General features: G+C 34.1%; 3 protein-coding genes across 3 annotated transcripts; 2 read left to right on the top strand and 1 right to left on the bottom strand.

Moving 5' to 3' along the window:
* Window positions 1-1,138: 1,138 nt before the first annotated feature.
* On the top strand, window positions 1,139-6,150 carry LOC123879383 (vacuolar protein sorting-associated protein 52 homolog). Its single transcript, XM_045927086.1, has 7 exons — window positions 1,139-1,561; window positions 2,176-2,321; window positions 2,669-3,236; window positions 3,741-3,896; window positions 4,270-4,388; window positions 4,953-5,076; window positions 5,517-6,150. The coding sequence occupies exons 1-7, from the start codon at window positions 1,313-1,315 to the stop codon at window positions 6,144-6,146; spliced, it is 1,992 nt and encodes a 663-aa protein (XP_045783042.1). The 5' UTR covers window positions 1,139-1,312; the 3' UTR covers window positions 6,147-6,150.
* Window positions 6,151-6,732: 582 nt separating this feature from the next.
* LOC123879295 lies at window positions 6,733-17,087 on the bottom strand. Its single transcript, XM_045926969.1, has 12 exons — window positions 16,897-17,087; window positions 16,093-16,160; window positions 15,251-15,389; window positions 14,508-14,609; window positions 12,986-13,160; window positions 12,719-12,894; window positions 12,218-12,260; window positions 9,564-12,095; window positions 8,782-9,309; window positions 8,491-8,670; window positions 7,723-7,974; window positions 6,733-7,038 (listed from the first exon to the last, which is right to left on the bottom strand). The coding sequence occupies exons 1-12, from the start codon at window positions 16,963-16,965 to the stop codon at window positions 6,842-6,844; spliced, it is 4,461 nt and encodes a 1,486-aa protein (XP_045782925.1). The 5' UTR covers window positions 16,966-17,087; the 3' UTR covers window positions 6,733-6,841.
* Window positions 17,088-18,415: 1,328 nt separating this feature from the next.
* LOC123865226 (kelch-like protein 28) lies at window positions 18,416-21,901 on the top strand. Its single transcript, XM_045906151.1, has 3 exons — window positions 18,416-18,432; window positions 19,208-19,344; window positions 19,628-21,901. The coding sequence occupies exon 3, from the start codon at window positions 19,628-19,630 to the stop codon at window positions 20,957-20,959; it is 1,332 nt and encodes a 443-aa protein (XP_045762107.1). The 5' UTR covers window positions 18,416-18,432; window positions 19,208-19,344; the 3' UTR covers window positions 20,960-21,901.
* The last annotated feature ends 133 nt before the right edge of the window (window positions 21,902-22,034 follow it).

Genomic DNA, 22,034 nt, shown 5'->3' with positions numbered 1-22,034 from the left:
TGTATATAAGTACATACCTTCTTAGTTTCCTGCCTGTACCATAATAATTATCATAAAAGTATACTTAGTGTAGATAAAGGAGCAATGGGAGAAGTCACATTGACGGCTTCCTTGCCATCGTCGAAGATATAGGTAGATACTTAACACTATAAAGAACTCTCTATGTTAAAATTGCTCTACCTATTAGGGTTCATGAGATAGGTACAGCCTGCTGACAGAGAGACGGGCACCGGACGCTTTGTAATAGGGTGGCACCCTTCGGATACGGATCCCTAAAAGTAAGAAAATTGACAAATCGAGCGATGTAGGGAAATGAGAATGCTGAAAATATTGCAAAAAATCTCTTCAATTTTGTGATGATAAAGCCTTACAGTTAAATAGCCAGAGTAAAATTATAGACGGGCAACATTTATTATAATACTAAATGATGCCCTCAGCTTCGCCCGCGTGGACTTAGGTTTATGAAAATCCCGTGAGAACTTTTGGTTTTCCAGGACAAAAATGTAGTATCTGTACTAGCCCGTTTCCCGGGATGTAACCTACTTCTGTAGCAGATTTCGTAAAAACATTTAAACAGATGATTCTTTAAAAATCCTGTGGGATCACCAAAATTTAGGACTTCCTTGCAGGTTAAGGAGTTGAGTACTTGAGGTCAACATAACGATTTTGACATTATGAAAATGAAATAAAGTTTGATTTTATAAAAAATATATTTAATATAAATATTATAATATAAAATATATAAAATTATATATATATATATATATATATATATATATATATATATATATAATATAAAATATATATAAAATTATTAGGTAGGTACATTTTTTTCCTCTCTCCTCTGGCTTTACACAGATTAGCCAATGTCAAGTTTGTAGTTATTTACAAGTTAAGGAAACTAATAAGCTAGCTATATGGACTTCGTCTGTGCCGACGCTCGCCGACACACGCGCGGTGCCCCTTTAGAGCGCTTCCCAGTCAGTGCACCCCCAAAAACACCAGTAAAACAAAAACCGGCCACTTTTAACAAAAAAAAAAACACTCCAAAAAGACAGCACGCGCGCCAGCAAACACCAATACAGACGAAGTCCCTGTCAAAGCCACATACTCTTTGTTGTCAATGGAAAATCGTCATGATGTCATGAATCATGATTGTCAAAGTCAAAATGGTCAAACAAAATAATATTTTTTAATGGATAATAAAAATAATATGGTATTTTTTGGAAATTACAGAATAAAGTTGGTAGCTCCATAGGTATAAACACTAAAAACTAAATAAAACAAGTAGTACCAGTCAAAATAAGTCAAAATGTCTGATAATAAAGACATGACTGAGATGGATAAAAATCTAGAAGATTTAGAAATCCAAGAAGTGCTGAAAAATGGTACCGATTTAAGAGAATACGCTTTACAAATCGATAAAAGCATCAAAGAGGCTGAGAAAGGCTCCGTAGCTGACTACTTGAAGGAAAGTGAAAATATAGCATCACTGCACAATCAGATCGAAGACTGTGACGGAATTCTAGCTAGGATGGAAAGCATGTTATTAGTATTCCAGGTTGGTACTGCTTAGTTCTAAACGACGTTGGTTTAGTTGGTATACTTAGGACAGATTCTAAAACTAGAATGCTCCGAATTGCTTACAACTTTGTTGTAACTAACTACATATCCACACCACACACATGCTGATTTTTCAGATCAATTTGTCAGAATGATTCTAATGAGCTTTCTGAATAAATTTAGATCTGAAATCTAGGAATCATTTACATGTATTTTGTAGGCACTGGCCCACACACTAAAAATCAGTTTCTGAAACTGAATTCTTGCTTTATTTGTAATTTCGAGCAACACATTTACTACTCCGCAATTATAAGACTACTGAGCAAACTGGATTTGTAAGCAACATGTGACGAAAGGTCTGATTTTACGATTCTGTAATGTGTGAGGTCAGCCTTAAATGTATTATTCCTTTTATGGTTGGTTAGACAATATTACTATAATATAGAATTTCTAGGTCCGTTCATTTTAACTCAAAAATATAGTTTTTACATATTATCATTTTTAACACTCAAAAATAAACCTTTTTTTAAAGCCAGGCATATGTTTTTAAAGCCACCATACCATGGATTGGTGTGTTCCACACCACTTTTTAAAACTCTTATCCCTTTTTAGAATGACTTGGGCAGTATAAGTAATGAAATCATAAGTTTACAAAAACGTTCTGTCAATATGTCTATTCAACTAAGTAACAGGCAAGCACTCAAAGGTCCTCTTGCATCGTTTATTGAAGACATGGCAGTTTCAGAAACTCTTATATTGTGAGTATTTGACCTATTGTAACTATTGCTGCACCCAAGGTTATTACATATTATTACATATAATTTGTAATTTATGTGCTTCTTGTACCAGGCAGCAGATTTATAAGTACACTAGCTGATGCCTGCAACTATGTCCACCTGGATTTAGATTTTCATAAATACTGTAGGAACTCTGAGTTTCCATGATAAAAAGTAGCCTATGGCACTCTCCTAGTCTTCATGGCCATGTAAAAAATTATGTCCATCATTGCTCTTTAGTGGTGTGATTGAAGGACAAACGATCACTTTCACGTTTATAATATGGGTAGCAATAGAGGTAGTAGTTAAACAATAATTCTTTTTTTCAGTGGGATAAATAATGTTCCTGTTGTTGATAAAGAGTTTATGGTGCAGTTAGCTATTTTAAACCAAAAATTAAATTTTGTTAAAGAACAAGACTTCAAGGAGACCAAGGCCTGTCACGATGTCAAAGATGTTTTGGAGAAGTTGAAAATCAAAGCTGTTTCAAAAATAAGAACATACATACTGGAACAGATATACAAGTTCCGGAAACCAATGGCCAATTACCAAATCCCACAGAATGCTATGTTGAAGTATAAGTTTTTCTTTGAGTTTATATTAGCAAATGAAAGAAATGTAGCTCAAGAAATCTGCAATGAGTATATTGACACTTTGAGCAAAGTTTACTATTCCTATTTTAAGTCTTATGCTTCTCGACTGGATAAGTTAAAATATGAAGAAGTACCAACTAAAGATGATTTAATGGGGATTGAAGATGGTTCCAAAGGTGGTTTCTTTCAGAAGTCTAATTTAAAAAATAAAAGTACCATATTCACGATTGGCAACCGTGGCGACGTTTTGGCTCAAGAACTGGAAGCTCCAATTATCGTGCCTCATGTGCAACAAAAAACTAAGGTACCTACCTAGTATTATATTTTTTACATAATAATATTTCACTAGGCGCCCAAAACTAAAACCACTCAAATAGCTGAGAATTCAAGTAATTTAAGAAGAGACCAAAAATTTAAACAATTAGATTCTGCATTGGCACATTTTCATAGACCAAATCTATGATAGAATAGGTGCAATGACACAGTTTGTCTGTGTAGACGCGGGAACTCTGATTTTCCAGGATAGAAAGTAGTCACGCCCATTACCAAGATGCAAGCTATCTTGTACCAAGTAGGTGATGCCCACAACTTTGTCCATGTGGATTTCAGTTTTTTTTAAATCCTGTGAGAACTCTTTAATTCTCCAGAATCAAAGTAGTCTATGTCCTTTCCCAGCTAAACTATTTTTATACCAAACCTCAAAATCGGTCAACCGAATGGGCCGTGAAAAGCTAGTAGACAGAGACACTTTTTCATTCATAATATAAGTATGTAAAATTGATAACCAGATATTCTTATTATCTTTCAGTATTCATATGAAGCACTTTTTAGAAGTCTTCAATATGCCCTCGTAGACAACAGCTGCAGGGAGTATTTATTTACAACTGAATTTTTCCATGTGAAAGGCAGCCATGCACAGGAATTATTCGACAGAATCCTGGGAAAGACATTGTCTTTACTTGTGGTATGTGACTTATAAAAAAACCCGCGACTGTCCGCATGGAATTAGTTTTAAAATTGAATTAAAAAATAGGGACAAAAGTAGCCTATGTCCATCCCTAGGGTGCAAGCTATCTTTGTTAAGATGAATTTCATTGGTTAAACGGATGGGCCATGCAAAGTTAGCAGACAAACCAACAGACACTTTCTCATTTATTATATTAGTAGGACAACACATATTGAACAGTTTTATACCATAGTTTAAATATATGCTTGATATTATTAAAGTTTTAAGGTGTTTAGTGCATCAAATTCCAAATACCACAATAATCGACCTACTGCTCTTTTACAATTTGTTCCGTCTCTCAAGCCATTAATTAAACTGGTTTTTTTTTCAGAAAAATGTTGAAAACTATGTACTAGAGTGCTACGATTGCCTTGCTCTGTTTTTATGTATCCAATTAATAAACAGATACCGTTGGATGTGCCACAAAAGAGCTGTTGCTGCATTAGACAGGTATAACTGCTTCAGCGACAAGTTAGTTACCTAAAGTCGTGTTTTTAATTTAATTAAGTGAACTGATAGGAGAAATGTCCACTGACCTCTACTAATACCAAGTACGCTGGAACTGCTATTTGCTACTTGCTATTTAGCGCTGCTGATAGCAGCAGGGAGCCTCATGTGAACGTAATCGTAACTAAATGTTAGTGATGAGAGACATATGTCAACATGCAGATCGGTACAAAAAAAACTGTCATTTTGAATGACACACCTAGTTGGTTTTACCAGTACAAATTTATACCTACAATATGTACATAGATAAGGGACAGAGTCAAAGGTGTTCTTTTTGTCACAATACTATTTTGACATACGTATTTTAACCAAATAACTGATAACTCACCAAACCCTAATTCCAAGCCTAATTCACTTTATTTCATTCAAAATCTGACTACCTATGCCTAGAACAGGTAACAGTAAAATACTAAAATTCTATAATGAATTCACGAGTATTTTACTGTTTCTTATTCTATAAAATATGATAAGACTCTATGCCTATGATGAAAAAAATATTGCTTTCAGTTACTGGGATTCACTGCTCGCTTCACTTTGGCCCAGGTTGGAGTATGTTCTAAAATTGAATATACAAAGTGTAAGAGATTGTGATCCAGCAAAATTATCTAATAAGGAAATGGGACCACATTATGTAAGTATATTACATTTTTGTATATTCCTGTTTTAACTTTATAGTAAGCTACTAATGCAAAAACTAGTAAAATTGTTTCAATATTAAGTAAGCACCATATTAAGTCATAATTTACAGTAGACCATGCACAAGACAGTATAAAGTACTTCATACCATATCATATTGCACCTGGTATATCCCACTTTTAGGGTTCTAACTCACCTCAAAAGCAAAAAAAATAGAATCTGAATTTGTAGTTGCATCACAAAAACAATTAAAATGTGGTCACGAAAAAATTGATTTACTAAACCACATATAGATAGCGCAGTCCATCATTAACTTGCAGTGTTCTTCATAAAAGTGTTAGGTATACTTTTTACTATGGTATGGAACCCTTCGTGTGCGAGTCCGACTTGCACTTGACTTGACCGGTTTTTCATCTTTTGTCATTGTGTCCTTAGATCACCCGAAGATATGCGGAGTTTTCAGCAGCAATGCTGAGTTTGAGTGAACAGTTTCCTTCGGAAGAGCTCAGCAACTTACTGCTGGCTCTGCAAGATGAGGTGCACTGCTTCTTGCTGAAAATGGCCGCCGAATTCCCCCAGAGAATACAGCAGCTAATATTTTTAATCAACAATTACGATATGGTTTTAAGCATATTAATGGAACGGACGAGAGATAATACAAAAGAAGCGGAAAGTTTCAGGGAGCAACTACAAGCTCGAAGCACTGAATATGTTGAGGAAATACTTAGCCCCCATTTCGGTGGGCTCATGCAGTTTGTGAAGGAAGGTGAACAGTTACTGGAAAGTGATAGGAAAAATGAACTGGCGAATTTGGAAAAGAAATCTATATCGCTCGTCGCCTCTTTCACAGCGAGCTGGAAACAGAGTTTGGAAGAGATTCATCGAGAAGTTCTTGTATCTTTCCCCAATTTGGTGACCGGTGCAGGGTTATTGCAAATGGCACTCACAAATTTTGTTCAATATTATCACAAATTCGTAAAATTGTTAACACCCAATGCTCGTACCCAACTTGTAAATATTCATGTTATTATGGTAGAAATCAAGAAATATAAGACAAATTATTAATTTTTTTGCTGTCTTTTCATTTGTGGCCAAAGCAGACACGATGCTATTAGCGTCAGCGATCGGTGAATGCGATTGCATTTAAGCTGCATAGCGTTTTTACGATTTCTGCGTTCGATCGCTATACTGAAAACGCGCGTTTTAGCGATTGTTCCAATGGTACATGTATTTTGAGATTACGACTGATGTGTTGATAAATGTGTGAAGAGTGGAGCATTCAATCTCAGCATATAGGTTCTGAAAAGCAAGTCGATCACTGATACTAAAAGCATCGTGTCTGCTACGGATCTTAGATAATAGTTTACTTTGGTGAGATAGTGATAGGAGACAATCTATAAAAATAAAATCTCTTATTTCCACACCATTCATCTGATTGTGATGAAAAAGTAGTTTTTGAGACTTGCTGGAAGGTTTTAGAAATGGCGCCATCAACATCATCCGCATCAACCCATCGCCGACTCATCCGCTAAGAAAAGATTTTTGAAAATTCAACACTTATAGGGGCAAAATAGGGTTTGAAATTTTTGTAGTCCACGCCAAGTCGGAGGCATAAGCTAGCAGAGAAATAAAAAACCAGAATGTACAAGTAAATTTCTTTTTTTGTAAATTATTTAACCGAAAATAGTAATACCACATAATGCACTGACTAAACACTTCTTATTTTTCTAAGTCTATGGTTAAAAACTTAAAATCTATTTTTACATTTTTATATTCGTTAAAATTTTCTTCCATGATCGCAGTGGTTTTCCTCTAACATAGTCCCGCAAAAGTTGCTCGAATTCTGGAGAAACTTGTTTCGGCATCCAGGAGAGTAGCGATCGGATCACACGATTCGGGTTGTGGTGGTTAATGTATATTAAACTTGTAAATATCGCTTCTTTCATGGCATCTGGTGCTAAAATAAAAAATTGCAACTATTGGTAAAAATGAAGCCTACTTTTTGCGGTAATAACATAATAGGTGATTACTATGAATAATGTCCTCCTAACCAAATACGGCCACGGCGCGGCGACCAATCTCCATAGAGACAAGTCAACTGCGCGGGAGATAATATTATAGCGCACAAGTGCGTGCGCAAGCACTGGTGCACTCTCTTTTCCCTCATTTTTATAGTGATTCGACTAAAGGACGGAAATTCGACACGACCGGAGTGGGATCAGGCGCAAGACCGACGACTTTACGCATTCTCCGAGGCACGGGAGTGAAACACCGCCAACTAAATGAGTACCACTGCAATTAATATAAACAGTCTTCAAAAAACCGGCCAAGTGCTAATCGAAGTCCGAAGCACCTTGATATTATGTGATTGCCATACTTTAGACATTTTCGAGTAACCTATGGAAAACTTAGGCATAGGTTTCCTAAGATGTTTTTCTTTCACCATTAAAGCAACTGATGTCTAATTGCATAAAACGCACATACCTAACTACGAAAAGTTAGTAAGTGCGTGCCTGGGATCGAACCCCGGACGCTTAAATAAGAGGCTAAATCCTTAATTACTGGATCGGCAATCGGCAATCCCTAGTTCAAGTTTTCGTTAGAGTGTCCCACACAGCCTGTATAAAGCATTAATACTCACGATCTTGTTGAAGCATGTCGTGTAAGTGGTTGACGGCGATCTCGAAGTGGACCTTCATGTCTGCAGGGAAAGGTTTGAGCAGGGCGCCTAGCAACTGCACACAGAACTGCTTTATCTTCATCGAGACACCCTCCCTTTCGATCATAGGCATCAACATATTTTTAATGATATTGTTGTGGCACCATTTAGGTCCGTGTCGTTTTCCGAGGATAATCAGAGCTGTTCTCAACATTTTCTTTTCTATTGGAATATCTGTAATAGTAAAGTTCTTCTTAGAGACTATTCAAAACTATACTATACGCTGCGAATTCGTCCGCGTGAATTTGGTTTTTTTTTAAATAACGTGGGATGGGAACGTTGTTTATATGCGTCCCCAGGATAGCTATCTCTATGTCAAATAGATGATGCCCGCAACATCAACCTCCTCAAACTCCTCAAACATTTGGTGTACCCACCCACACCAGAAACACATTTAAAATAAGTGAAATTTAAAAAAACTAGCGCCAGTGGTAGCCTATAATCTGTCTAAAACTGGCTCGAGGTTATAGTGATACCTATATAATGAAAAAACACATCAAAATCGGTTCAGCAAATTTTGAGAAAAGAAGAAAATCATACAACTTTTTAACCCCCACCGCATATAACTACTCCAATCATTATCCGTAAAAACGATTTCTAGTAGAAAGATATCACAACACTAAAAAATTTTTTGTTTCTACAAGTAAAATAAAAAGACAAACTGTAAGAGGTTAAATAATCGCTTTATACCTCGAACATCTTTGATGGCATTTTTGAACATTTCCAAAATCGTTTTTTCATTCCAGTCAGCGAATTCATAGAAATATTTTCGATTCAATATATTTCTAATTTCTTGAACCCTGTTAAATCTATCCTCACACTTGTAGAAATGTAGAAGGTATACTAGGCAAGTCACTAATGGACTCTTGGCTGTGAACAAAGAAAAATTTAAAACATTTAAAAGTTAAAAAAGTTTTATGCTTTCCAGTTCAAGAAGCATATAATATATTGACAAAAAATTAAAAAAGATTTTTCACTCACCAATTCCCATGTGTGCTAGAGGCAATATATGCATCCATACATCCAAGCACTGCTTGATGAGTGGAACTACTTTAAATTGTACACAGTACATAGCGTCAAGTAAAAATAGTCTTAAACGGCTCTTTAATCCAAAGTATCGACACAGCAATGCATAAAAATGCGATAAGCTTTCGATAACTTCGAACTCAGGGGTCCTATTCAATTGGAATAGTGAAAATTCTATATGAGTGAGGATATCATTGACTGTGTTTGGTGTCTGTATTTCCATTTGCCTCACTATGTACAACAGGACCTGCTCAGATTTGGTCATTGGTGGTGCAGGAGGAGAATTCACTTTGCTGTACAGTTCTCTCTTCCGATCTGGATCCTTCAGGTATTTCATGAAGCCTAACATGAAATGCTTCACATTCCAGCTTTGCACTTCATCAGCAAGTTTGTTCATGGCTGGTTTAACTTTACCCGAGGGTAGTTCATTTATTGAAGCAATGCCGTCTTCTAACTTTTTACAAATACTATTTATGATTTTATCTGAAAAAGTAAAAAAATATAGCGAATTTATAAAGCAATCAAATTTTTTGTTAATTCAAGTTTAAATATCGCTAAATAATCCTAACTTCAAACATTTTTATCAGGGGAAGTTATTTAGATTTATAAGTTTTATTTGTTATTTCCATGATCTTAGAATTCATGAATGACCACCATGCACTTAGCAAACATACAAATTAAGTTTTTATCACTTCTTCAGTCGATAAAATGATTAAAAGAAAATTAACACTTCTTACCAGGAACTCTTTTATTAGAGGACTTCGGGTCCCGTCGGCCATGTTTTTCTAGCATCCTACAAAGAATACTTTGCCTTGGATGGCTAATTTGGCTAGGTATAGGCTCCAAATCTGTTACTTCTGAACTTTTGTTACGTTCGTCTTTTGCATTATTCACATCAGATATTATATGATCTTGAATTTTATTAGGTGCGTTAGAAACGTTTTTAATAATATCACTTATGTTTTGTTCATCATGTTCAAGCTGGGATAACTTTCGATTTTGAATTTTTTTAGGTGAATCGGAAATGTTACTAATTTTATAGTTTTGTTCTTCACTTTCACTCTTGGATAATTTTCGATTTTGAATTTTATAAGGTGAATCGGAAATGTTACTAATTTTATCGTTTTGTTCTTCATTTTCACTCTTGGATAATTTTCTATTATGAACTTTTTTATTTGAATTGAAAACGTTTCGAACTTTATTGTTTTGTTCCCCACTTTCATTTGAGCTAGTGGATATTTTACGATTTCGGCCTTTAACTGAAACTGTTTCAGCTATATCATATGATACAGCTTTATTTACAGTATCTAAATCAACGAACGTGTCTGGAATACTAGAACTACGCAGGACTCTCTTGGAACCGACAATTGGACTATCGGTAGCCCCACGTTTTAATCTTTTACGTTTTTCTTCCGATGTACTGGCCTCCCTTGTATCTATTTGGGGGGGTGAAACACAATTACTGCTGAGCTTACGACTGCGACTTCTCGTGGTATAACCAACATCTTCAATTGATTCCGAATGCTTTTCATATTGCTGGTCATTCGACTTCCGTTTTGTATGTTTTTCAGGATTCTTTTTTTCTTTTTCAGCAATATGTTTATGCTTCTCTACGCAGTCAATATCGTTTACATTATCATTTTTGCCAGTTACCATTTTTTTGGCCTTTCTAGTAATACGTTCTTTATTTGCCGAAACCTTTTCCTTTGATTTGATTTCTGCCAATACTTTTGCTGCATGTTCGTAAGCTGATTTATTATTTAATATTGCAATAGCATCCACTTCGGTCATCTTTTGAAGTTTTACTATGGAAGTCGGCTTTGACTTAGAACGTAGTTTTCGAATAGGAGCATTCTTTGAAATTTTGGATTTGGGTAGTATTTTTTGTTTGAATTTTTCTAATTTACTTAAATTTTTATTCTTTGACTTTCTTGATTTGCTACAGTCTATTGACATATCTTGTAGAGTATAATCTACTTTACTATTTATTATTATATCACTCTCATCTTCACTAGTCAAATCTTCTTCAAAGGTTATAGCTTCCCGGCTATCATTCTTAGTAACATGAGCAACATCTTCAATTAAAATATCAGTTGCTGGGGATTCATGGACTTGGGATATATCGTTTTGTTTAGAAAGACAAGATGGAGCCGCCGGTTTCAGTATGTCATACTCTAATTCCTGGGATACTTCATTTCTTAAAGAATTTGAAAAGCTAAAACTGTTGATTTCACTTTCTTCATTTTTATTATTACTGTCATCTCCATTAGCACTTATAAATATTGTTTCTTGACTAGTATCATCAAATATTTCAGTATTTACACAAATATTGTCTTCATTAGCTACCTCTTCTTTAGATTTATCAATCTTTAAGAAGCACTTTATATTCATTATCTCTTTACTGAGATCAACTAGACGTGATCGTATAATTTTATTTTCCTCTTTCAGTATTGAATTGTCTCGTTCTATCTCTTCTAATTTTCTACTTTTATTTTTATGTTTTTCCACGGGAGTTTCGGGAATAGGTGTTATAGGCTTGTGTGTCAATCGCATAGTATTTAATATCATTTCAATTTCATCATCATTACTATTTTCGACACAAAAGTTGATGCTGTTATTTCTTTCCAAGCATTTCTTTTCTTCAACTGATTTTCCACTTATTTCAAGCTCAAAATGACTTGCTAAATTGTCAATTTTAGTATGCTTTCCTTTTACACCAGATACAGTATCATCAGTTATTAGTATACACGGGGTTTTCCTGGTATTTATATCGCTCTGACATTTATCATTAACATCCCTTGTTTGGTAATCTGTTGTTTCTGATTTAGAGACTGCTTCACTAACATTTTGTTCAACACATTCATCAAACAACAAGGGACTAGTTGCTACAGTAACTTTTTCTAAGTCCTTAATTGGACTGGTGCCAATATCAATCAATTTTCTTTTTTCTTTGATTGTAACAATTTCGTTACTTAAGGGAATGTCAGTAATAAAATACTCCAGGCTATTCATGTCTGCTGCATCGTCGAATATACAGGGAGATCTTACTTCATGGCTTCTAATTGGACTGGTTCCTGTATTTATCAAAACACGTAGTTCATTGGCTTGATTTATTTCTTTTGTTATAGGACTATCATTACTGTAATAATCTGGACTACTGAAACACTTTTCACCATCTGAAAATGCTAAAGAGGACCCACGCCCAGTGTCTTCGCTCACAACTTCATTGCTAAAATCGGAGTCGTTATCTTCATTGAGTCTCGTCGAATCTGTAATGAGAATTAATCAAATTCAAAATCACGCTTTTTACCTAAACAATTTAATTTAGTTTTGGTGGGTCTGCCACTAAGTATTTCAAATTTTCAGTAACAATCTAAATAAGAAGGCTTACCTTTTTTGACACAGATTTTCATATTATTTGTCTTGAAGACATCCTGAAAGCAAAAAAGGTTTACACTGCAATTATAAAATTTTTGATATTTATTATTTTTTTATATATGTTATTTTATTATATATGTTTTTGTAATAAAATAAATAAATAAATAAAAGCTTTATTTAATTCCTTACATTAATTATTTCTTAACTCTATAAAACTATTATAACTATGCTTAAAAAAGTATTATTTTTTTCTTACATTTATTTTTCTAAACCTAATTAATCGTATGATATTTACATTTATTTCTATTAATAAACATGCTTGCTCTTTATTATATATTATATGTTTACATGTAAGGACCGCCTGTAGCGGTGTAAGCCTCCTCCATTTCTTTCCATGTGCATCGTTTTTGTAATACCTAATATTTTATTATTATTTTAATATATATAACAATGAATATAAAAACTAAATATTTTTATATAAAGAAAAAACTTAAAATTTTAAAATTGAACATACATGTTTAATTTGATCCCCTGCAGAGTCCTCAGGGGCAGTGAACAAGGGTGAATGTGGTGGATCGTCGAAGCTATCCGGCTGCTCATTGCCGCTATCTGATGAGTCGTCTTCACTACAAATAGTCTTTAAATTATCATACTTTCGTAATAATAATTTGTGCCGCTTGCGTATTTTTTCTGTAAGAATGAGGTAATTTTAGGTATGTACACAGAAAAATTTTACTTCAGTAGTAACTAGTAACTTAATTGAAATAATAAATACACTTACTTGGAACCATTTTAAGTGCATTATCTATATCAAGACTTTTGAGATGCTTCAGAAGGTCCTCAATTTCTTTTTCTTTGGCAGCGAGGTTCTTTTCATAATCAACAGCATCATTTTTCTCTAAGTGTTTCTCAACTTTTAGAGCTTCAATACTTGATTCACGTTCTTTTACTAAAAGCTAGAAAATTATTCCATGATAATAATTTTTTTAAAGGTATACTATATACATGTACATAATAAGGTAATTATTATTATTGTTCAATCTAAACTAACAATACAAAATACCTAGACCTAATAAAAAATAACTTGAGAATTTTTAATCTAAGATTACTTTGAGTTGAGTTTGACTGTTTTTAGAAAATCATCTTAAATTACTGTCAATAGTGGTGTTAATTTTTTGTACGCTATCTCTAAATTAAACTAAAATGTCTAAAAAAACTAATGCTCTCTGTGGGATAGAATAGCATTAGATTTAGACAAGTCAATTTAGCTTAAAGATTTGTTAAACAATTTGTATAAATATATTTAAGGAATGTGCAACATCCATATAAACTCAAGAGAGTTTCAGGGTGTCAAGTGGAAACAATATGTAAAACTATACTTTGATTTAAATAAATAAAAATAAAAAATACAATTGTATTAACTACAATAGGTTTATTTTGTCATAAGTTGCAGTATTTTAATTAAAAATTGGTAAATTTAAATAAATAAAAATTCAGCGTAAATGCCCCATTATGGAGCATGTGCATGCAAATTCCAATATGTAGAAAATCAGAACTTTTCAGGAGAAACTACTAAATTTAAATAGAAAAAAATTGGTTTACTTTCAGGTTAAAATCACATAGCTTAAACTAGCACACATGCTAAAAAATGGGTTTCGCGCCTTTTAAAACTGAGAAAACTGGGATCTTAACAACAATTCTAAATAATCACAACAGATTCTACATGTGCAACAACCATTTAGTAAATTAAACTCTCAGGCTGAAATCTATAGAGCACACTTTGACTTTGCTCAGACTTAGGACACTGTTAACATGAGACAGTACTTTATAGCATGCATGAGTCTGTCTTGTTTTAATAGTGTCTTAAGTCATTAACTTAATTTACTTAATAGATTTCAGCTTATGTGCTAATTTTCTATCTTTGTGATTCAAACAAGCTCTGTACCAAATTTTATTGAACTCGGTTAAACAGAGTGGCAGAAAAGGTAGTAAAAAAATTATGTCTCAACTATGATTTCTGCACATAACTTTTTTTTCTCTCGTCTGGCTTTTACAATGATTAGCCAATGTCAAATTTGTAGTTATTTGTAACAAGTTAGCTAAACTATACAAGTATGGACCCCGTCTGTGCCCGCGCTCGCCGACATACGCACGGCACCCCCTTAGAGCGCTTTCCAGTCAGTTTTAACAAAAAAAAACACTCCAAAAAGTCACAACACGCGCGCCAGCAAACGCCACCACAGACGAAGTCCCGCACATAACTTGATCATTTAATGTGCAATCAGCAGAATATTGTCACTAACCTGAAGCTGATTAGCATGAGACTTCATCCCTTCATACTGATTCTCATACAATATACATTTTGACTCAATTTCTGCATATTGTTTCCTAAGTGTGTGCAGTTCCTGAAAAAATAGATGGGTTTGGTTCTGTCAAAATAGTTCAAAGCAATATAAACACAGTAGTCACTCGATTATCCTGACCTCAGTCATGCGGATTCGCAATTATCTGGACTGCCAACCAACCAATGCCATATAACAATTACCAAAATATTTTAAACTAAATGAAGATGGAATGAAATTAAATGGATGGATAGGATTAAAGGAAATAATATGTATATAAGTGTGTATACATTATGTGTTTAATAATATGTACAATTGTACATACAAAAATCGATTTTTATCAACTATCCCGAGTTTCGATTATATGAATGCCTCATGGCAACAATTAGTCCGGTTAATTGAGTCTCTGCTGTACATACATATTATTTATCTAGGGTCTGTTGTGTAAACACTAATAATAATTGATCTCTACAACTGTATACCAACAATATAATGTCAAACTATGTGACATCACCAGTTTAAATTACTGGTTTGCGACAGATTAGAAACTCACATCCTTAGTTTGGGCCATCTGTTTAGTACTTTGTGAACTTCTGAGATGCTCAGAAATTAATTTGAATTAGTCAGTGTTAGATCTATCAATACAAATAAATTATTAGGGTGAAGATCCTGCTTAGCTCAGTTGAGTATAGAATAATACGTACTTTTTCTAATTGCATATATTTCTCCAAAGCATCTTGGTAGTCTATACACACTTGTTTACATTCTTCTTTTGCAGTTAGATACATAACCTCTTTCGCTTCCAGCTTTTCTCTACACATATAGTGATTTTTAAGAAGCACACTGAAAATTAAAACTTTATTACAGTCTAAATGTTACCTGCGACTTTCATAAAAATAGATAAAAGGTTTCTGTCTCTGTCTCTGGGAGCAAGATATCTCTTTACCTGTCAAAATTTGTCTAAATCAGTTAAGCAAATGAGGTGTGAAAAAGTAACAGACAGACATGTTGTGTTTATATTATTAGTATGGACTTAATACAGTAATAATCAATTCTTGTTATGGCTGCACACAATTAAAAAGTCAGCATGTATTTTCAAATAGGATGGTAACTAGCTGGACATAGGTCTCTCTGCGGCTCACTTGATTTGTCTGTCCACCTATTGGGGGGAGGGGTTGGGGGGTCTTCTAATGCTGCGCTTTTCGGTGCAACTTCGCCATTCTAGCAACTTTGGTTGGGACCCCAGCATCTATCGGTTTTTTGAACTATGTGCCCTGCCTATTGCCACTTCAGCTACACAAACCCCTGAGCTATTTCAGCTGTCTGTCTGGTTCATCTATAAATCTCCTCATTTCAGATTTGATCACATTAAGAAACTCCAAGCATCAAGCATAGATCTCTCCACTGCCCGCTGAGTGGCTCTGAGGTTTCTTATGAGACCCATAGTTAGCGACCATGTCTTGGATACATATGTCATCACTCACAACACACACTGTTTGAAGTTTACTATAAAATAAAGTTAAAATGAAATTGTGATTTTGCTTACTCTGTGCCTACAATTTTCTTTTTACATAGCAGTACTTGTTTACGCCGTTTGTCACTCTGAGTATTGTTCTGAAATTAAAAACATTTCCTTAGTATATTCACAGCTTGAGATTTCACTCATGTTAAATTAGAAAATTCAAATGGTGTTCAAAACCTCAAAGTAGGTAATTGTATTTAGCATAATCTTAATCACTTCAAGCATAATCTCAATCATACTATGAACATTATGAAGGCATAATCAGTAAAAGTTAATATTAGATCAATGGAACAGGAGAGAGCTGAGAGCAACCCTAATTATGCCAACTTCACATTTCATCGGGTTGGCTGGCTGTTCCAGCCAACCCGATGAAATGTGAAGTTGGTGCATGGTGCACAGATTTCACTATATTGTAGGGACTCGATGCGAAACGGACGTGCGTTTATTATTGTAATTGTAATACAAAATAAAAATAATATCGATGCTACCTAGTGGTTTTTCTTTCTTAGTTCCACTCCTGCCAGGCGATTCAGAACACTCGATTCAGTAAGTTATCGGTCGATAAGATATATTTTTCATTGAAAATCTGAATCTCCCGGCAGATCTGATTTTCCTTTAATTTAATACAATATTTTTATTTGATGTTGTCATGACAAAACTAAAAACGTTGAGCACGGCATATAGATACACGAGAAGAGAACAGCTTGTGTAGTTTAAGATTATAGGGTTTCAAGGATAGTGTACAATTCAAAATGTTTGAATTCATATCATTTTAATTACTATTTACAGGCAATAACATTAAAAAGTGCTATAACCTAATATCCTTACCACGGTAATTTCTGATGGATGGAGGAAATTGATGTCAAAATCAAACACTGAGTTCTCATAAGCACTCATTTTGAATAAAGCTTTTCACAATTATTTACTTCTGAGCTACCACCATCGCATTGTGATCATTTTAACTGTATTACAATTTACAACCACAATATTAGCACTAGCACCCGGCGCGCCGCCATCCTGTGCCGCTTTCATAGTTTAAAAACCACACCATAAACACTTATAGATTTTATAGAGAGTACGAGTACCACAGATTAATTAGAACGATAGTAATTATGGCGGCATCACATGCTTGCGACCAATAACATTTAATAGGTACTTTCTTAGCAAGCATCGGCAAACACCACAGAGTAGTGTTTGGCCATTGTTTGGCTTGCAGCTGCCAATCGGATCGATCAACTAGCGCTGCCAAGCGTTGGCAAGCTACGCAAACACCCATCAACACGCTTGCCAGTGCTTGTTGCTTGCTGCATTGTACTTATTATACTAGGTCTGTGGCTTGATGTTTGTCGCAAGTATGTGGAGCCACCATTATAAGTAAGTTATATTATGTATATATACTCTTTGTAAGATATTACGAATACAGACATCACGGGTAACATTGTAACCTAGTAAAATTTTGCGGAGAAAATATAAAAACTGTTTTGCTGAAAATATATATTATTGTTTTAACAATTCAATTTTGCTATAATACATCCACACATCTTCCATTCATGTTCCATTCCTTTTTAATAACTTGAATCTAAAAGAATTATTATAGTTACATAACTAACTACCTGAACTACAGCCTTGAAAAATTATAAAAATTTTACTTGAAAGATGCTTAAAATTGTATTTTCCGTGACTTTCCTTAGGTCACAATTATTTTGTCAAATTCTGAACAGTGAAAATTTTTAACATAAAAACGGCCGTAAAACCGTGAATTCGAACTACTTCTTAAAAATACCTAATTGAATTATGAAACGATAAAAAAAAACCAAAAAACTGTCTTTTAACATATTTTTTTAGTTAAAAAAAAAGTGAATCCAGACAGTTCCTAAAAAGAAATCACATAATAATGTGCAATGTACATTAATAAAATATCTAATATTTTTATTTCTTTTGTTGAATGGACATAAACGCTAGGTGGAAGCGACGGGCCTGCCTGCGAAATTCAAATTTAATTTGGTTTTTCGCAATTTGTAAACTAATACGACAATGTAGGCATAAGGTATTTTAATTGCGACAATGGCAGTATCATCTTCACAGGTTTATATAAAAATCTTTACTTGAAAGGGTCCAGTTTAAGAAATTAATTAATTAGTTTTTGTAGCTGACTGATTTTTTAATCCTTTTTACCTGTTTTTATGCCATTATTTCCAAAGTTTTCCAATGAGTCGTCGGCTTACAATGTTTGACATATTTACAAAGTTACCCGCGATGACTCAGACGACTGTATAATAATATTTTCCTCTATATCTACCTCTATGATTTCAAGTGACAAGTGACATTACAATGATCTGACAGTGACAAATAGAGTGCTAAGAGGTAGAGGTGTAAAAGTAACGAAAACGAGCGTACCCGTATGAATTCGTTACTATAACAATTAGTACTCGTTACTTTCGTATCGTTACTCGTTACTTTTGATACCACGTAAGATGAACGAATCGAGTCGTATTGCGTACGACAGTATGATGTCGCGGCGTCCGCATCGCAACATTCGTAATTTGTAGAAAACATACTTAGGTCTACATTACATACAAAGCTGCGTAAGGTGCATTTTCTCACTTTTCCGTATTTTGAACCAGACGTGTGTTTGAGTTATTCTCAATTTAGTTTGATTTAATAAGTGTAGAACTACAAGTGAACTGTTGACGGAATCTACTAAAATATTAAAAAAAATTACCTTGAGCTTGAGCTTATGTTAAATATCTATACTAATAAATAAAATTAGAGTGTCTGTCTACAATTTCGAAATAACTGTCTCATTATTAAGCTCATATGGTTATTTGAACGATACCATAACAGAACGCACGTTTTTAAAATTTTAACAATAAACTAAACAAACATCGGTTTTTGCAACGTACGTTTTTAAATTCACCGAATGAGCGCGCCTGCGCGTAAAACATACGGTTAGCAAACATTTCAATAGGTACACGTATCTACGGTACTTGCGTGAACCGAAACAGTGTAGGAACGGCCATACGACGAAAAGTGCGAGTAACGAGATGCATTTGTGAGTAACGTTTCGGTACTCGGTACTAGATGGCGCACCCGTTACTCAGTAACGAATACATACGGTTCGCTACAGCTCTACTAAGAGGTCATTGACTTCCCTATTGTGGTCCTATAATTCTTGTTTTCTGTTTTGGGTTTTGAATGTATGCATAAAAATCAATATTAAGCGCAAGTCGCAACGCAACTATTCCTCTTTAGTGAGTGATATTAAGTAGAATCAAGGTATGTATGTAAGTGATACGAAGCATTTTTAGGCATCGGATTACCATTAACCATAGTGCATTTTAATAGTGCCAACTGCAAAGTGCTCATGTGATGTTAGGAACTTGTAAGCACTGCGTCTCTGGTCGCATCCAAGTTCAAGGTCGTTATCTAAAATCAAACGGGTTCAATACTGATAAAACAACCGTTATAATCTGCATATTTCGAGACCTTAATGTTAAATCTAAATATTAAATTCAAGAGTAGCTATTCAAAAGTTTATACTTAATCATATTTTTTTCAGATGGGTCACAAGATCAATGAACTTAGACAAAATAGTTTATATGATCGGATTAATAAATTACTAGTTTCCAGCGACTGGAGCGATTGTAGTTTTTCAGTGTGCGGACAAAAGATTAAAGCTCATAAATTGATACTGGGTGTCAGCAGCCCTGTCTTCGAAGCAATGTTCTATGGGCCACTATGTACAAATGATGATATTTTAATAACAGACATAGAACCAACTATATTCCAGCTGTTACTTAATTATGTTTACACTGATAAATTGGACATAAATTCTATTGAAGAAGCTTACAATATGATGTATGCTTCAAGGAAATATATGCTAGAGAATTTAACTGAAGTCTGCACTGCGTATATTCAATCTAACATGGACATTGATAATGTTATAACTGTATTAAACTATCCTGATTATATACAAGATAATCAATTGGTCTCATCTGCATTAAAAGTTTTTTGTCAACATGCTGATTATCTACTCAAAGAAAACAAAAGAAATATTACACTTACTTGCATGAAAAAAATTCTTAATTGTAATGAAATGAATATCTCTGAAAAAAATCTAATCAAAGAAGTTTTTGAATGGACCACACACTATTGTGACCAAAATAGTATCAAAAGTGATTTCCAGAATAGGAGAGATGTGTTGATCAAATGTGGCTTGTTAAAAAAACTACGCTTGTTCACTTTGTCCGTGGCAGATATTGAAGAAATTAAAACTTGTCAACACAATCTGCTAATGAATGATGAGGTTGAGGATTTAAAACAAGTGGTTAAAAGTTCTGGAAATGTTACCAATAGAGTAATTAGTACCTTTGACACAAAGATAATGCCACGCCATGCATTGAAACTGCATTGGTATCTCTGTCATCGTGCGCCAATTAGATCTGAGTCACCCATAGTCATAGATCCAGTCTACAATTCCATTGTGCATACCAGAGTGAAGGCTAACAAATCAACATTCATCAACTCATTAAATGTGCAGTCAAGAATGGCACCAGTCTTTAATGCTTGCAACACTAATTCTTACTTTGAACAATTTACTATTTCAGTTACATGTGAATCCAGTAAGAAAATAATTACTACTTTCAATTTTAAAAATGACATAGCTTATGATTCCAATATTGATGTTAATTTTTCGAAACCGTTGCTATTTAGAAAGAATTTATGGTATGATATAAGCATCGCATGGCCTCAGTTAAATAATAGCTGTTATTGTTTATATGCTGTGGAAAGCAGAGATAGCTATTATACTAATGGTAAAATTCAATTTGAATTCGAAGACTTGACAAAAAATGGTGGCAGCTTTCTAAGAGCATTAAAATATTGCATGTAAAATTTTAACTTGTCTATTGAAATCTCATCTATTGTAAGAAAGAATGTGGGTCAACTTTTTTTTGTTCAAGCCAATTCCCAAGTTATTGGTCAAACCCAGCCTCAAATGCCCTTATGTTACATGAATTCATCAAAACCTGGTTTAGTGCGAGTCGGACTTGCACACAAAGGGTTCTGTACCATCCTTTAAGGCATAACACTAGGTATGTACCTACTCTCTAATTTTTTCAATTTGCATGGTGGACATTTTAAAATTGTTTATTGTTATACTGGCAATAGAAATACATTGAAAATCTCAACCCTGTACCTATTACGGTTCATGAGATACAGCCTTACAGTCCACTGATAGACATACAGACGGAAGGATAATGACAATGTAATAGGGTCCTATTGGCACCCTTTGGATACGGAACCCTAAAAAGTGAGTGATAAATAATGCTTGCTGATTAATTGGAACAAGTGCAAGGTTTTGGAAAAAAAATCATTTAACCCCTAAAGATCCCAACGCACTTGAGCTGCCCTGCGCGATACACACCAGTTTTTAAGCGCTCTGTTGTCTGGCAGTCAAAGTTTTTTTGTGACCTTATTTTGAACTATTCGATGGCAGGACAAAAAAAGTTGATTGATTCTTTTAATGTATTTCAATAACTTTCCTTTCCATGGTTAGAAATAAGTTAATTGGTATGGTTAAATAAATAATTAGGTTAATATTGGAACACCTTCTGTCTTGTAATTTATTAATACTTTAAACTCATAAGAGTGAAATGCATTTACTTACTTACTAAAATACTTCCCACATGTGCAATGTATTAAAAAAGTGTTATTTATTTTAAAAAAATAGGCTATAAAAGTGTTACTTAACTAATAATCTCTTACTTGTGAATCTAGTATTTCAGTATTCTTGTTTACTTATTTAATAAAATTTCTTTTTAATTTTAGGTATTATCATTGTTTATTATTATTTATAACCGATTTAAAAGGAAGGAGGTTCTCAATTGGTCGGAATCTTTTTTTTTTCACTACTCGGTGTGTACACCCGAAAAACTTACACTCCTCGACTCCACTCCACTCCGTAG

Source organism: Maniola jurtina, chromosome 1 (genome assembly GCF_905333055.1).
Source record: "Maniola jurtina chromosome 1, ilManJurt1.1, whole genome shotgun sequence".
Taxonomy (NCBI): Eukaryota; Metazoa; Arthropoda; class Insecta; order Lepidoptera; family Nymphalidae; genus Maniola; species Maniola jurtina.
Note: the sequence above shows the minus strand (reverse complement) of the source record. Positions and strands in the feature narration are given on the sequence as shown.

Excerpts from the sequence above, each read along its gene's own strand:
- LOC123879295 (XM_045926969.1), bottom strand. The coding sequence starts at position 16,965 with ATGAGTGCTTATGAGAACTCAGTGTTTGATTTTGACATCAATTTCCTC. Across the intron at positions 14,610-15,250 it reads AATATATGCAATTAGAAAAA|GAACTGCACACACTTAGGAA; the intron begins GTACGTATTATT and ends CTATTTTTTCAG. Across the intron at positions 12,096-12,217 it reads GAAAATCTGTGTCAAAAAAG|ATTCGACGAGACTCAATGAA; the intron begins GTAAGCCTTCTT and ends TTCTCATTACAG.
- LOC123879383 (XM_045927086.1), top strand. The coding sequence starts at position 1,313 with ATGTCTGATAATAAAGACATGACTGAGATGGATAAAAATCTAGAAGAT. Across the intron at positions 3,237-3,740 it reads ATGTGCAACAAAAAACTAAG|TATTCATATGAAGCACTTTT; the intron begins GTACCTACCTAG and ends ATTATCTTTCAG. Across the intron at positions 5,077-5,516 it reads AGGAAATGGGACCACATTAT|ATCACCCGAAGATATGCGGA; the intron begins GTAAGTATATTA and ends TTGTGTCCTTAG.
- LOC123865226 (XM_045906151.1), top strand. The coding sequence starts at position 19,628 with ATGGGTCACAAGATCAATGAACTTAGACAAAATAGTTTATATGATCGG.